General features: G+C 41.7%; 3 protein-coding genes across 3 annotated transcripts in view; 2 read left to right on the forward strand and 1 right to left on the reverse strand.

Moving 5' to 3' along the window:
• Positions 1-414: 414 nt before the first annotated feature.
• On the forward strand, positions 415-6,547 carry cdhr5a (cadherin-related family member 5a). The gene is made up of 14 exons (XM_048262362.1): positions 415-575; positions 1,019-1,194; positions 1,578-1,640; positions 1,734-1,823; positions 1,960-2,046; positions 2,134-2,238; positions 2,316-2,501; positions 2,611-2,701; positions 2,788-2,885; positions 3,086-3,292; positions 3,468-3,581; positions 3,713-3,779; positions 4,158-4,315; positions 4,723-6,547. Exons 1-14 carry the CDS (start codon positions 482-484, stop codon positions 5,326-5,328), a joined length of 2,142 nt encoding a protein of 713 aa, XP_048118319.1. The 5' UTR covers positions 415-481; the 3' UTR covers positions 5,329-6,547.
• A 4,205-nt stretch (positions 6,548-10,752) lies between these two features.
• On the reverse strand, positions 10,753-12,822 carry rxfp3.3a2 (relaxin family peptide receptor 3.3a2). Its single transcript, XM_048263163.1, has one exon. The coding sequence runs from the start codon at positions 12,708-12,710 to the stop codon at positions 11,436-11,438; it is 1,275 nt and encodes a 424-aa protein (XP_048119120.1). The 5' UTR covers positions 12,711-12,822; the 3' UTR covers positions 10,753-11,435.
• Positions 12,823-13,869: 1,047 nt separating this feature from the next.
• Positions 13,870-15,804, forward strand: part of LOC125307608 (A disintegrin and metalloproteinase with thrombospondin motifs 7) — a 64,999-nt gene continuing 63,064 nt past the window's right edge. Inside the window, exons 1-3 of the mRNA XM_048263661.1 lie at positions 13,870-13,947; positions 14,084-14,249; positions 15,373-15,734. Coding sequence (XP_048119618.1) covers positions 13,870-13,947; positions 14,084-14,249; positions 15,373-15,734 — 606 coding nt within the window. The remainder of the gene's footprint in view (positions 13,948-14,083; positions 14,250-15,372; positions 15,735-15,804) is intronic.

Genomic DNA, 15,804 nt, shown 5'->3' on the forward strand with positions numbered 1-15,804 from the left:
CTTCAGTTTGAGGAAAATAAAGATATTACAATAATTCAGAGGGCCTCTCTGTAGGGCTGCAGAAGCAGTATAATTTGAAACCAGTAGGATATGAAAACAGCTTCCTGCAGTTGTGACATTTCAAGCTTTATCAGAGGAAGACATTTTTACACAGCAAACCCACAAGAAATCCTTCAAATGATGCAGCCGAAGTGGGCACATTCCTCCCAAAGTTCCTTTGTAAGTGGAACATGGGCACTAATGCAGAATGACCCCTCAAAAACAGATGCAAGTATTTTAGTAGGAGGGAGCAGAGCTGTCCACTGCTGGCAAGCTCTTTAGGCAATATATGACCGTAAGATGAAGTCACAAACATTGCGACTGGAATCAACTCCCACTCATGAGGGAACACAGTCAGTGCTTTATGTGGAGAAGTACCAGCTGGTACCACGGCCTCCCCGTCCTCCATACTTTCATTTGTGTGGATCAGATTATTGGGGACATGGAACAGCACAAATATTACGGCAAATCGCTAAATGGCCTCCTCTGCTGCCTCCTAACAGTCTGCCTTCACAAACTTAGCCAGTCGCAAAAACGTAAGTACAGCTTTGACCAACACTTCTTGTTGTTGACATGTAGCTGAGCTTTTGTGATCTGTCCTTTTCCTCCCCCCACTGTGCATGTAGTGTGGTGTGGTCAGCGCAACACACATGAATGATGTTGTATGTTTAATATATATACGTAGAGGCATTGTATTGATGCTAAGCTCCATGTCTTAATACGTATCTTAAGATTATGTCATAATGGGATTCCAAACTTTCTGGAAATTAGAAACACTTAAAAAAATTATGTTAGACATATAACAGATATTGCCATGACATGTATCAGATATTGCCATGACATACATCTGCTCAATGTTAGGAAAAAAAACTCTGAGGCCTATGAATTTAAACTTTTTCAGGGCTGATGAAATGAAGATTACTGTTGATGACTATTTTCACCCACTACGTAAACTTTGCTGTGTTCTTTATTGCCCTAGTGTGCACGGTCCCCCCAGAGCCTGTGTCCATCAGAGAGAACAGCACAGTCGACACTTTCATTGCCACGGTCAACACCACGGAGCGGGATATCACGCTGACACTCATGGAAAACCCAGAGGAAGCTTTTGAACTGCGAGGGACAGACCTTATGGCCAAGAAAGGATTAGATTTTGAGGTAGAACTGATTTACTTTTAACCATGTTTGATGGTGTCGTCGTTTATGTTGTTGCTACTGTGGTTATACAGGGGGCAAATTGTGCTAAAGGAAAATGTAAGCTTACAAAATATTGGATATGAGTAACCAATAGAAAATAACTCAAGGTTTATCTTTTATGGTTTGTCTAACTTTGTTGGTTATATATTCTTTTTGAATGTGTAAAAGCCTGTGTGAAGTCATGTACAGCTCTCCACTCCACAGTCTTATCGTTTGATGCCCATGTCAATAAAATATATTGTTATTAAACTATAAAATGTAAAATGTATGATTTAGGAGTTTGGGTTGGGTTTTCATGTGAGATAGGCGTATGTTTCCACAACTGTGTTCCACAACTCTTTCAGGCTCTGCTTAGTGAAGATGCACTTACAGTCAGGATCAAATGCAACAAAACTGGCTTCAAAGCAGTAAGTTTAGTTCATTCCCAGACACATATTGTAACAGACGCAGGACGACATGCTAATAACCAGTATTATTATGGCATTTCTTTCCTTCAACAGGTTACCCTACCTCTTATAGTACAAGTAGAAAACATCAATGATAATCCTCCAACCTTTGCCAAGGATGAATATGTTTTAGAGATTGATGAGGTGAGTATGTGAAATTGTCTTAATCACTGTAGCGCTGTGTGTAGTCAAAATATGTATCTGCTTTTATGAACAAATATTACAGCGAATAAATAACTACTAAACCTTCACCCGTGTGACTTTCATAACTCTCTCACAGTTGATGCCAATAAATTCCAGTATTGGACTTATTGAAGCTTCAGATCTTGATTCAGATCTACTGTATTACACTTTGGATCCATCCACGGTAAACATAATGATTATCTGGTCTTAGTCACAGTATGTTAGTGCTACTGGTATCACAGATTAACAAGGTAATACATGTATTTTACAGAGCAAATATTTCAGACTACAAACAGAGAACTACCCAAAGATCTTGGTGCAAAAGATCGTTGAATATGATGTCATCCAGAAGATGACACTGATTTTATACGTCCAGGTACGTGCATTGCAATCTTCATGTGTAGTATGGCAAATTATATTTACTGTCAATTAATTTGTTTCTCACCGAAACAGGACACACCCATTCCTACAGAACCTGGTGAACCGTCTTTCACAGCCACAACCACCATCTCAGTCAATGTGCGGGACATTGATAACCGCCCTCCTTGGTTCCAACCATGCACTAAGGCAACAATCGGCATTGCAAAACTCTGTTATAGCTCAGGATACAAGGGCAGAGTAAACTTAACTGAAAAACAAGTACGTCTTTACATTAATTATACATTTAAGCCATACATTCACTTTCATTGTGACTGGGAATAGCAGTAGGTTTAAGAGGTAGTGGTATAATTGGTTCCTTTTTTCCAAGGAAGGTCCTTTACCGTTGCAACCAGGACCAATATATGCGAAAGATGGAGATAAAAACAGAAATGAGCAGATCAGTTACAAAATTCTAAAAGGTAAAAAAAACAAATAACTAAACCTGCCATAAAGCCTGTCCACTTGATGGCTACTGCAATGATAAGTGTCTTACTTTTCCCGACAGGAAATGAGGACAGCATATTTCAAATTGATGAGAACACTGGAAACATAACAATGCTGAAGGCTGCTGACATCACTGGCCCAATTACCTTGACAGTTCTGGTAAATTCTTTGCTTTAGCTGTCAAATCATTGTCAGGCATTATAAAAATGATATTCAAACCGCTTCATTACTTCAGGACAGTCCACTGTCATTAAAATAACTAACCACTTGAAAGCACCATTGGCTGGTGATGCTGACAGAGAGCCAATGGACAGTGGTGGTTTGATAATGCTGTGGCGTTATATGTCGTTAATGCACAGGCCTCACAAGTGACCAATAGAGATCAGTTTGCCATCACCTCCGTCACCATTGAGGTGATGAAGAAGAGTCGGAATCCGCCGAGGTTTGAGAAGGAGCGGTTTGAGGCCTTCGTCTACACTACCTCCGGGCCAGAGAACATGGTGATGAGGGACAGGGCATCCAACAGACCCTTTAGAGTTAGAGCACGCGATGAGGATTTCGCAACTGTAAGCATAAGTAGATATCAGTTGTAATACCGCTCCCCCCCCCCAAACTTTTGCCCATTGTTGTGCTGTGAATGTGTTGGTTACACAACAAATGTCATACAGAAATCAAAGCAAAACTATACACTTTTTGTGTTTTTGTGTTTCTGTTGATTGATGTTGACTCTGTCTGTTTGAGGGTATGAATCCTGACATACGATATGAGGTCCAGTACAGCAGCTATGTCAACGTGACCACAGATGGTTTTGTTCTTTTGAAGAAGGCAGTGAAAACAGACTCCTTTGCTCTGCAGGCAAGTGAGGAGTCTGACATGCATAACAAAAACAATGAAAAATCCAAAAACATTGTGAAACAATCTGCCAAAAACTTCCGTCCTCTGGTACTCTGATTTATTTATCTGCCCATCTGTTTGGCTTTTCTCAGATCCGTGCGGTGGACATCTCTACCGGGGAGTCAGGGACGGCTGCTCTGTCTGTACAAGTCATACCTGGTGAGATTTTTTTGTATATTTTTTTTAAGTATATATTTTGGGCTTTTTGCCTTTATTCCGACAGGGCAGTGAAGATAGAGAGAAAGTGAGTGGGAGAGAGAGATGGGGTAGGATCGGGATATGACCGCCGGTCGGATTCGAACCTGGGTTCCCGTGGGCACTTGGACCCGTACATGGTACGGGCGCTGTAGCCTATTGTGCCACAGCACCCCCCCATACATGGTGAGATTAATCTGACCACTTTTCAAAAAGAAAACAAGGTCAACATAAGGGCTTCATCTCTGTCAGAACACACTCACACACTCAATAACTCTCAGAAACGCAAAGCTCTAATTTTGATGGTACTCACATTTTTGCCTTGTTGGTTGTCTGCTGAAGTGCCGGGTGTCCAGTCACCGTCTGAAGGCTACAGGGCAGGAGACATGGCGTTGCTGGGCTTCGTCATGGCGGCGCTGCTGGTGATGAGCCTTATCGTCATCGGATTCCTCATCTCGCGCCTGAGAAAAGGGAACGCCAATGCGCTCAAGTTATCAGAGGTCAGCATCTTCTCATCCCAACTCTGTGAGTGAAGTTCTAGAATAATCACCCACTTTAACAGGCAGAACCCATCTGATTAAAGAGATTGAAGTCTGCAATGATTCAAGATAAAAATGTAAAATCACTGAGAAAGGGAATATGGTCTCCCAGTAGGGCACTGGGCCACTAGGCAAACTAGCGTTTTTTACGACAGAATTTAACATATTTCCTAAACTAGATTTCTTAGGACACCTCATTCTGGACACCTCATAGAAATGATCTAAGCTGCAAAAGATTATTTTACAATTAGTTCTATTTTTGGCTCCAAAATGAGTTACTTTGCCTGGACTACAGGGCTATCAAATGTTTTATCAGTAACACTGTGTTCACAGTGATGCAAACAAAAAAATCTGTTCCATATGTGCAGTGCCTAGATCCATGCCTCAAGCTCACCCAGCCCAGAAGGCGACCCCGAGACAGCATGCAGTTCACCAATGACGGCTTCATGAACGAAGGGGGAGGAGACGCCAATAGAGGGCTTCCCCCCAGGAGACACGTGGGCCCAGACCGCAGGCCGGACTCCATAAAGACTGCCCGGGCCCGAGCAATGATCCGCGAGCGGCAGAAACCACCATGCAGCTCCTGTGGCCATCGCGTCCAGGCCAACCACGTCCACAACAGCGGCCCCCCTGCTCAAGCCAAGGCCCGGCCAGCTGCAGGGCAGGGAGCGGAGCAGGTGAGGTCCATCCTCACCAAGGAGAAGAAGAGGGACGAGCGGCACAAGAGCGTCTGGTTCAAGGAGAGCGCCGACACCTCTGAGATCCAGGTGGAGATCATCCCGGACAACATAGGCCTCAAGCCTGAGGAGGACGCGGGGGACCTGGATGCAGACTCGGTGAACTCCGCTGCACCTGTGGAGAGCGAGATGGAGCTTGGAGACCTCACTGCTATGATCACGCAAGATCTGGGAGGCCCAGGGACCTCTGTTTCTGATAACAAGGAGGACGAGAATGGAGACAAACCTGACCAGTAGTGGATGCTAATTTACAGACACTCCAGTTAAAATATGACCCAAATGGGAAAAAGTTTACAGGAGACACACAGAAACAGATGCTCTCCTCTCACAGTAGGTTGGTAACAATTCCCACTTTGGCTTCTAGGGAACTCTCTGTCCAATGTTGCAAGTCTCTTTCTGCTTTTCCAAAACTGGTTGAATGCATCAGATAACTCTTCAAATGGTTCAGGTTAGATTGATCAGGTCTTTTTTCAGCTAATCATGGTCCAAGAAAAGTGGGAACGAAGGCCTGCTCATTCCCCATGGGCAAGCATGTGATACTCTTGTCTTGTCTCTACTGTGGGAGGTTTACGTGGCTTCTTAATTCAGCATTTTCAGCCAGGTATGACAGAGCAAAGTGAGGCCAGAAACATGCAAGACATGCAAAAAGACCAAAACACATGGGGCCGGGCTCTAGTGCATGGATTAAGCCTAATCCTAGACTAACACTTATTTTCAATGAAGATTTTCATTGAAGTTCTCTTTTAGTCTAGGCCTAAATTTAATCCATGTGCAGGAAACCAGTTCATGAAAGCAAAAGATGGGAGATGATCTGAAAGGTAAAGGTAACTTATATGTGTACAGTTTATTTGTAATTGATATGGCACTTAATTGGCAATGTTTTTTTGTGCACTTTTTGACCATTCTATGTAAAAGTGTTTTAGGGTTAGGTACAGTGACAGTGTTTTTCAGCCAATATGTTCCACTTTACTATTTAATAATGTGTTTATTTATTGTAATCATTTATTGATGGTTTGGTTTGGTGTTTAGGTCATCTTTAGCTGTAAGCTGATACTTTTCTTCTCACCATTCAGAGCTGAGAGACCCCTTATGAAGGGAGTTTAGTGGACATGGTAAGGAGTTGTGCCATTACCAGAGTATGAATTCCACACCAAACAAGTTAATATGTGAACAAACGTTTAAGAATGGCCTGAATGGATTTGATTTCCTATATAGGACATATTTGTGTTATGTTTCAAAGCATTGTTAATTGATTTGCCATTTTGGAATGTATTTGACACATACTACTCTAATGCATCTACCAAGTCATCTCAGTTTTATGGACATATTTTGATACTTCAACTTGATAACCTTACTAAGCACATATTAAGCATTGGTTTTGTGTGTATTGTGTGTTTGTATTTTGTTCTTAAGGAATGTTACAGAAAGAATAACTTAATAAATTATTTTGAAATCAGGAACATATTTTGTTTCGCAGTAACTTTTTATTATAATGAAATGTAAGCACTCTATAGGGAGTGTGGTGATTGGTTGCATTTGCCCATTATAGTGCCAAAACATACACCAAAGATAGCCAAATCTTACTTCATTTGGGTGTTCCTGCACTGTAAAAATACCCTGTTAAAGTAGATTTCATTACTGAGCTTGAAAGAGTCATGAATCATCACTGTTTGAAATGTCAAGCTTATGTGCATGAATCAATGCACAAATGATTAAAACATGTCTTGGCCAAGATTCTTCATATTAAAAAATGATCAGAAGTCTTTGGGAGAAAGTAGAGAAATTGCTAACTTTGTCAAAGCTCTGATCAAATGTCCTTGCTGTATCCTTCTGAGGTCTGCTGTCACCACTCAGACTCCACTCATTTCTCTGCTGTCACCACTCAGACACCACTCATTTCTCTGCATCTTCTTGTACTAGTCCGATGAGATTAAATAGAAATCATTTTTCAGTGTCCTCACAGGGACTGTGTTGTTTTTGTTACCTCACAACTGATAAAATGGCAGCTTGACAATTACCTGCATGTGAACAATTACTGATGAGCAAATTTGCTCTGATGAGTTTTAGTGGAAAACTCCATGAGGGATGGACCCCACATCACAGGCAATGCCCTGTGGATCTGCTCTGTGAAACGGTTCAAAGGCATCCATCCAAATGCTGCGTGTTTGTTGTTTTAGATATACAGTGGAACCGGAAAGTTTTGAGACCCTTTGAAGTTTCCCACATTTTGTTATGTTTCAGACTCATCTTAAAATGGATTTTTTTTTGCTCCAATAATCAACACAACAGGTGTTTCTAAAAAAGTAAAAAATAAAAAATAAAATACTGAAATATCCCATTTACATAAGTATTCAGACCCTCACCAGATTCACCTGTGCCTAAATGAATTCATTGAACATTATTAGAAAAGGCACATATCTGTCTATATAAGGTCTTATTATTTATTATGAATTTACAAAACACTCCACACCTGTGTAACTTGAAAGGGTCTGAAAACGTTCTGGTTTTCCTAAGTTTTCCTAAGCGCATATAATGCTTTTCTTCAGGCCTGTTTTAGAACGCCGGTCATTATTGGGAAAATAAGTCCCTTCAGGGCGAAGCAGGACCCTTCCGCTGGCTCGCCGGGGTCCGGTTCGTCCTGTCGGGACTTATTTTCCCAATAATGACCGGACCCTAATGTATAGTGACACGGGTTGGGCAGCTGTGGCCCACTGGTTAGCACTCTGGACTTGTAACCGGAGGGTTGCCAGTTCGAGCCCCGACCAGTGGGAACGGCTGAAGTGCCCTTGAGCAAGACACCTAACCCCTCACTGCTCCCCGAGCGCCGCTTTTGTAGCAGGCAGCTCACTGCGCCGGGATTAGCGTGTGCTTCACCTCATTGTGTGTTCACTGTGTGCTGAGTGTGTTTCACTAAATCATGGATTGGGATAAATGCAGAGACTAAATTTCCCTCACAGGATCAAAAGAGTGTATAAAAAAAAAAGATATTATTGGGGGTGGGCTCTCTGGTAGCCCCCTGTCAGTGCTGGGCCCTTCCATTGCCCCCACGCTCCCTTATGTTAGAATGTGCGAAAATGTACAAAAAATGAAGGGATACCTATATGTGATATCTGCAGCAATGGTAGGCTACATTTATGGAAGCATATACTCTGCTGCCATGACAGGATGACTTCAGGGGAGAAAAGAACAGCTGGTCAGTGAGATATTCTGAGGACTCCTTCCTAATGCTAAAGTCACATGCCAGACACCTATTTCATGCAACCAAAGCCTCCAGGTGTGCTTTGAATGTTGAATGTGCTTTGAATATTGAAAGCATTTTTGGTGTCTTTTCCTTTCCGTAGGCATTCAGTTATGGAAATGAGAAGTATTCTTGTAAAATACTTTGCACTACAGTGTTTTCATGCATGTGTTATGGTATGACCGTTTAAACATATAAGCCTATGGCCATGATTGAAATGACTGCCAACCATACTAAATTTACAGGAATATACTTGACTCAATGCCATTATAAGATTTCTCTATTATGAACAAATAATAATAAAAATATTTAAGCCTTCTTGCCCTACACTGATGCAAGCCACATTAGTAATATTTTCTCTATATTCTTAAAACAAATGTGTGTGTTGTTTTTAACACATCTTTGTCCAGACAGAGTTTGTGTTGAAAATAACACAACTTGCATTGTTTTTAACACATTTCTGTGTCCAGATAGGGACAACACATTTGTTTTAACAGTGTATGCTTCAGGCTGGGGATTCTACTAGACCACATCACAGCAGACAGGTACTGGCAAGCTATTTGATCATAGTTGATAGTCATCATCTCAAATATGTGCTAACTGCTAACAAAAATGGCTCCAGGACAAGCATGATTAAGTGCGGTGCACATACCTTGAGTACAAGATTGACCTATGGGATGATATTTTGCTCATTATGGAACTATATCTGTATCTGATATCAAAGAAAACCCCTGCTTCAAAGGAAGCTATACTCGCTCACTTTCTTCCTCAGAATGCAGTCTGTGAACGACATTCTCCATTCAACTACAGTATGTTCAACCACTTTCACTTTGAAGCTTCTGTTAAGGAGGATGCTCTTGGTGTTATGATGGAGTTCTTCTCTGTGTTTAGTATCACAGACGGGGCTCGTGGAGAGAAGCACAGGAAGGCATATGCCACACTTAAGAGTGCCTCTTTCATCCCATATATCAAGTTATGCCTTTACTGGAAGCATACGTTCATCTTCTGAGGGAGACTCACAAGTTTTGTTATATAAGCTACACACACATTTGAGTTTTCCTCATAAATGGTGCAAGCTTTAGAGTTCAGTTGGGAAAAGATTTTCAATACTTCCTGACTGTCTTATGCATGAATCACATGTGTTTGGGGGGTCGTTTGAAAGGCCATGGAACTGTGGTTGGTACACATGCACATCTTCGGACAATGCACTTCCAATGTCAGAGAAATACCATTCTGTTTATGTTGTGGCTGTTTCCTGGGGATTGTATATCATGTTTGGGGCAGCCGTGCCTGGTTAGCGTTTCGGACTTGTAACCGGAGGGTTGCCGGTTCGAACCCCGACCAGTAGGCGTGTCTGAAGTGCCCTTGAGCAAGGCATCTAACCCCTCGCTGCTCCCCGAGTGCCGCTGTTGTTGCAGGCAGCTCACTGCGCCAGGATTAGTGTGTGCTTCACCTCACTGTCTGTTCACTGTGTGCTGAGTGTGTTTCACTAATTCCCAGATTGGGATAAATGCAAAGACCAAATTTCCCTCACAGGATCAAAAGAGTATATATACTTATATATACTGTTTAACAGACATACATTGAACTTGTAAACCTTTGTCTGCTCTGTGTGACACCTAGCTGTCTGGCGTTTATGCTGTGTCTCTCTAAGTGCCCCCTTCTCCCTTGTGTATAGAGTGGGACTTCTGAGAGCAAAACCTGGACAAAGGAATGGCTCAGAAGGCAATTAAGGCTGCTGAGACAAAGCTCCTGGGCAGGAATGGAAAAGGGTCTTTACGAGAGAAACATGTTAGCTTTGAAATCCCATATACTTCTAAAATACATGCCTTATCTGTTCTGTGACTACCTTTGAATGAAAAACCTACAAAATGAATAAATGCTGCTTTAAAATGTTGGTTTAAGATGTTCACAATACAGCAGCCACCTGTTGGCTCAGAGAGAGAGTAGGCTACAATAACAGAATAACACTGCTTTATCATTCAAACATGGATCTAAGCTCTCCAGAAAACTCCTTGGTCCCTACCATCTGGAAAACTGCCCAAGGAGACTTCAGGGTCAGACATGATGGTATGGTATTCTAGTCACAAGGAGAGCATAGATACAGTTCTTAACAAATGGAGGCACCCATAGGCTTTCTGACTCATTATACCACCCTGGTAACATAGCAACTGAAGTTTCTCATGGCGCCTCTTACATCTTTTTGATATATAGATCTATAGCCATTATGAAAAGGATAACTGCCACTGAGGTGTCCTGTCATACAGAATTAATGGACGAGGGGGTTCTATTTCTTCTCTCCGGGTGATAAAAATGTACATAGCCCATATTATTGGATCAGGATGCTATCTGCCTGTCCCTACACACCTTCCTGCCTGTCAATCAAAACCAACGCAGTAACAGGTCAAGCGCATAAGAATTCTTTATTCTCAGTGTGACTGATCAATAGTCTGGGAACCATATGATAATGTAAATGTCCATCTTCAATCACATCATTCTCACCAAATTCATCACTAAGCAATAGATTAAAAGTTGATAGTTGACGAATACATTATACTACTTGAACTGCAATCATTCCAATCACTGCGACAACTGGACTGCAATGATAATGGGTAGGGTACAAGATACTGTATGCGTCATGGAAACAATTTGTGTATAATGTGGCCACTGGACATCTCCAACAGATACAGGGCATGATGTCATAAAACTATTTATACAATTTACCCAGGAAGGCAATCAATGCCTATTTAATTCAGACACCATATTTACATTTCTGTTGTATAACAGTCAAAAAATCTATTTAAAATTGTGTTTGTACCTTTCTTTGTCTACACAAGCACACAACATGAGACAATATCATGATTACATCATAATCTCAGTGTCATGACTCTTAAATCATTCTAAATAATACTTTACCATATGCAAAATGTCACAGTAAAATTACAAAAATAATCAACTGTATGTACCATAGGTTGCTGTATGAATGATGCTTTCAGCACATTTCACATGTAAAGACAACATTACAGCACAATTCTTGGTCTTTGTACACAGTCATTCCTTTTGCTGAAACGGGTCCACAATCATAAGGTGTGGCTTAGAATAAAACTCAATTAAGAAATCCTTGAGTATATCCAGGTCGTTCCACTTTTCTGTCAGTAACACTTGGTTCCTCGGATGGTTGGTTGCATGCTAGAGAAAAGGATCGGTCAATGACAGAAAGTCTACAATTTTCGGTTTCCAGTACATTGAGCGGAATAATGCCTTGATGAAAGTCTTCCTTCTCTGGTTTTGTTGCCGATGTGAATGCGCGTAATTTACAAGTCGATGCCATAACTGGTGAGGATATGCGCCAGAACAAATTCTTTAACATTTTTCTGAACTCGCGTCGCATTAAACAGTAAAGAACTGGGTTCAAACAACTATTTGCATTGGCTAGGCAAATAGTTACGGGGAATACATACGTGTGCACAATGTAGTATGCTCTGTCCCAATGGATAACATTCAGTTTTACCAAAACTCCCCAAAATGTCATTGCATGGTTGGGCATCCAACAAAGAAAAAATGACAGAACCACAATTGTCACTGACTTTGTAACTCTAGAACGTCTTGCAGTATGGTTATTGTTCATACTTCTCCTACGAACGAACCTTAAAAGCATCAAGTAACAAATTGACAGTATAAGCATCGGCAACACGAAAGCAATGAAAATTTTTTGAAGATGGTATAGGGCAAGCCAGCGCTGTCCATTTGGGAATTTGAGTAAACACAGCTTTTCCCCAGCAACCGTTTTTACCGTGGCAAAAATGGTTGTTGGTGCCGTGGCCACAGTGGCCAAGATCCATAATACCGCACTAACCCATTTGACAGAAAACATCCTATGCCGAGTGCGGTTTCTCAGTGCTGAGGCGACAGACCAGTAACGGGTGATGCTCATTGCAGTCAAGAAGAACACACTAGCATACATGTTCATAACAGTGACTGACAGAATAACTTTACACATGGCATCTCCAAATGGCCAGCTAAAGTCCAAAGCAATGTCCACTGCCCAAAATGGCAGTGCGAGAACGAACAGAAAGTCAGTTACAGCCAAGTTAAGGACAAAAAAGTTAATACTTGATTTCTTTCTACTCTGCCTTAACTTCATAAGAAAAAATACCAACAGGTTTCCAACGAGTCCCACCGCGCACACCACGGAATACACAACAGATATTATTATCCTAAGTATTGGGGTGCCGTCTGCTGGCAAATCTATATCCTCAAGACTGTTAAATTTATTATCCGACAGAGTTTTGTTATTCGGTCCGTTCCCGGTCAGGTTGAGGATTTCCTCCATCCTTTCAGTAAGCTCTCTCATCAGCACCGGTCCGTTTAATGTTTGCATATCACCACAGCTGACTTCAGCGACGTGTCAATACAACCACATCATGTTCCACATTTATAGTCTAAAAAAATAAGCAATTGTTTGGTAGCTCTTGGGTCAACGAACTGCAAAACTGCGTTCACTGTTCCGCTCGGTGAAGTCAACACGCTTTTTATATAGGGTCCATTCGCCACTCCCGCCTTAGGTGAGAGAGCATTGGAGAAAGTTGTGATTGACAGTGTGTTCTGATGATGCAGCTAGTATCATTCTACATTTGATGCAAACGGTAGTCCTGTCTGTCTATTCTCTCAATTCCCCTTGAACCAATTTATTAGAAAATGCAACACGTTTGTGGCATTAGCCTAAAATTCAGATGCTACGCTACTATATTTATCCATCCCAAGTAGCTCCACTCTTTAAATCGTTTACTTAGCCTACTTGATTAAATTAACCGCAAATAGTCTAAATTAGGCAATATGCTATTTCGTAATTTGAGTCGGGGGTGCTATGTACAGGAATGCCCAGCAGAGGAGGCACTAACTGAGGCTATAAGACTGTAGGCCCTTTTGCGGAGCAGCTCTAAACTACAATGCATTCAGACTATGCAGCATGCGCCTGACTTGCACTTTGCTTAGGGGGACTTCAACAGACCGCGGAATGTTACAAGGGATTTCCCACTGATCATGGCTAATGAAGCCAGGATGCAAGCTTTGAAAGCGTGAACTGTCATAGTTATTTCTGGACAGAAAATTGGGACCCATCGTTCCATAAATCAATGGTTGACGCTCTAGCTGTCTCTTCTTGGACTGAAAATTAAGACTGCACTCTGCAGTCATGAACAATAGCTCTCAGTAATTGTACAAAATAACCAATCCTAATCCTAATGTAAAATGATGTAGTCATTTAGTAATGCATGCACGCTAGGCTACTCCTAATACACAATGATTTTATTTTAGAAGTGTTGAAAAGTCATTCGGACGCATTTGCCTTTGAGACCATATTCCAAAACGGTTACCAAAGATACAGAAGGACAAAGGATTCCCTTTTGCCATTCTTCGCTCAAGTTTCCAGAGAGGAGCATTCTTCGGGCCCTCCCACCAACTCTTTCGGCGAGGGCGGTTCTATAACAAAGTTTGGGTTTGTAGGAGAAACTTTCTTCCTGTGCTGGCAGCAGGGGTAGATGCTGAAGAGGCTGTGCGCCTTCTTAGCAAACATTCTCACGAGCGGCTTGTGCATAGGGCATGAGCCCGGAGGAATGGTCCCTAACCTCCTGAACGCCAGAGCGTCTATGCTTCTATGATTTAGTTTCACAGGAGATATTATCCAAATGGTCAACCCGTCCTAACAATGCATTTCAAAATGAAAAGTCTTTAAAATGACAGTCGTTACATTAGGGGAACGAACTAGGTAAACGGTTCCATTGTTCGACTTACAACATGATGCTATATGTGTACTGTGGAGTTCATACGCTTCTGCGAGCAACTTCTTTTCACCTTTTAATCACTGCTGGAGTGCTCGTTATGCTTGAAAATATGACATATGGAATTGTACAAGGAACAGGTGAGCAATCTCTTTATGTCGATCAGAGGGGTTCAAAGGCCTCGTAAAAAAATCTTGAGCATTAACATTCAACTCGACATTTATTATAGTCCGTATTTATTAATGCCATATTGAGTTCTTGTTTATTGATAGGTATATTTAGTGCATGGAATCGCATACCATAATAAAAAAAAAACTTTGTCTTAAATTAGCTGTAAGTGAGCTTTAACATGTTGTTGTTAAAAAAGTAGGTAAATGTCGTTTGCAATCATTTGATGTACTTGGGGAAAATAGGTCAATAAAACCTTAGCGTGAACCTGGACCGCTCAGTGAACTGAAGTTACGGTGTGGTGGGCGTGGCCTAAGCAATTGGGCTGCAACTGCTACAAAGTTAGCCTATATGGTTGTCGAATTTGACTTACAGAGGTCAGCAGGGGAATGTGTATTGCTTGTAAGGTCGTTTGTGTCAGAAATCGATTTCACATCCTTGATTAGATGAGATCTGTAAAGACAAACAAAAGTTGAATGCTAATAATAATGAATGAATGCTGACTATAATTCTCAGATATAATAGGTTATCTCCAACATGTCCGACTTCTGTGCAGTGAAATTTAAACGGTAACATTATGGATATGCTTCTGTATTTTGTCATAAGCGCTTTGGGTTCTTAAACATCACGGGTGAATCCAGTGTATGTTTGAGGCCAGGCAACACTCCCTTCATGACAAACTCCTTTCTTGACATCAAAAGAGGACTGACAGCAGTTTAAATACTGCAAGTGGGGTATAATAAGTTAGAGTTTCAGAAAACCTCAGGCTATAATGGAGACTGCCTTATGGTAAAGAGGCGAGAAACCTTTTTTTCTTACTTATATCCTGTCACTACGTATTATGCTCTGGAGATTAACACTCAACTAAAGAGATGGCTTCCTACAGAGTACCCTGTCATTTCCTGACAGCTGATGTGCCTGATATATAGCAGCAGCACTGGACTTTAATATTTAATGCATGTTAGTTCAGACATAAATTAGTTTTCATTCATTTTGGCAGTACATGCCACAGTTGCAATGATAGAATAGCTGTGAAGAAGAAAAACATTGCAATTACATAGAAAAAAAAGATTTACTTTGGGCCTTTTGTTATAGATGCCCCCCAAGGACTTCCTCCGTATGAAGTAGTTCACCCTCTCAGGGTGGATTCAAGGGGTCACTTCATTTCCAGTGCCGTGTCCTTCCATGTGAGCCGGATTCAACGGCGGGAGACCCAGGAGGCCGGGAGGCTGGCTCAGGTTTTCTACCAACTGCAGTATGGTGGACGCAACTTGCACTTTAATCTCTCTCTGAATCCACACCTTGTTGCCCCAGGGTTTGTTACAGAAAAACGCTACGGTGGCCTGCAGGGCTCAAAAGTCCACCGACCCCGCCACTCTCTCTGCCATTTTATTGGGAAGGTGTTGGAGGGCTCCGCCGTGAAGGGTCAAGCTGCTCTTAGCACCTGTGATGGCCTTGTGAGTGCCCTACACTGGATTCTGTTAAAATCTGGTTTTAGTTTTCCTGCCAGAGAAGAGGATAACCTTT

This window comes from Alosa alosa, chromosome 14 (genome assembly GCF_017589495.1).
Source record: "Alosa alosa isolate M-15738 ecotype Scorff River chromosome 14, AALO_Geno_1.1, whole genome shotgun sequence".
In the NCBI taxonomy this organism is placed as follows: Eukaryota; Metazoa; Chordata; class Actinopteri; order Clupeiformes; family Clupeidae; genus Alosa; species Alosa alosa.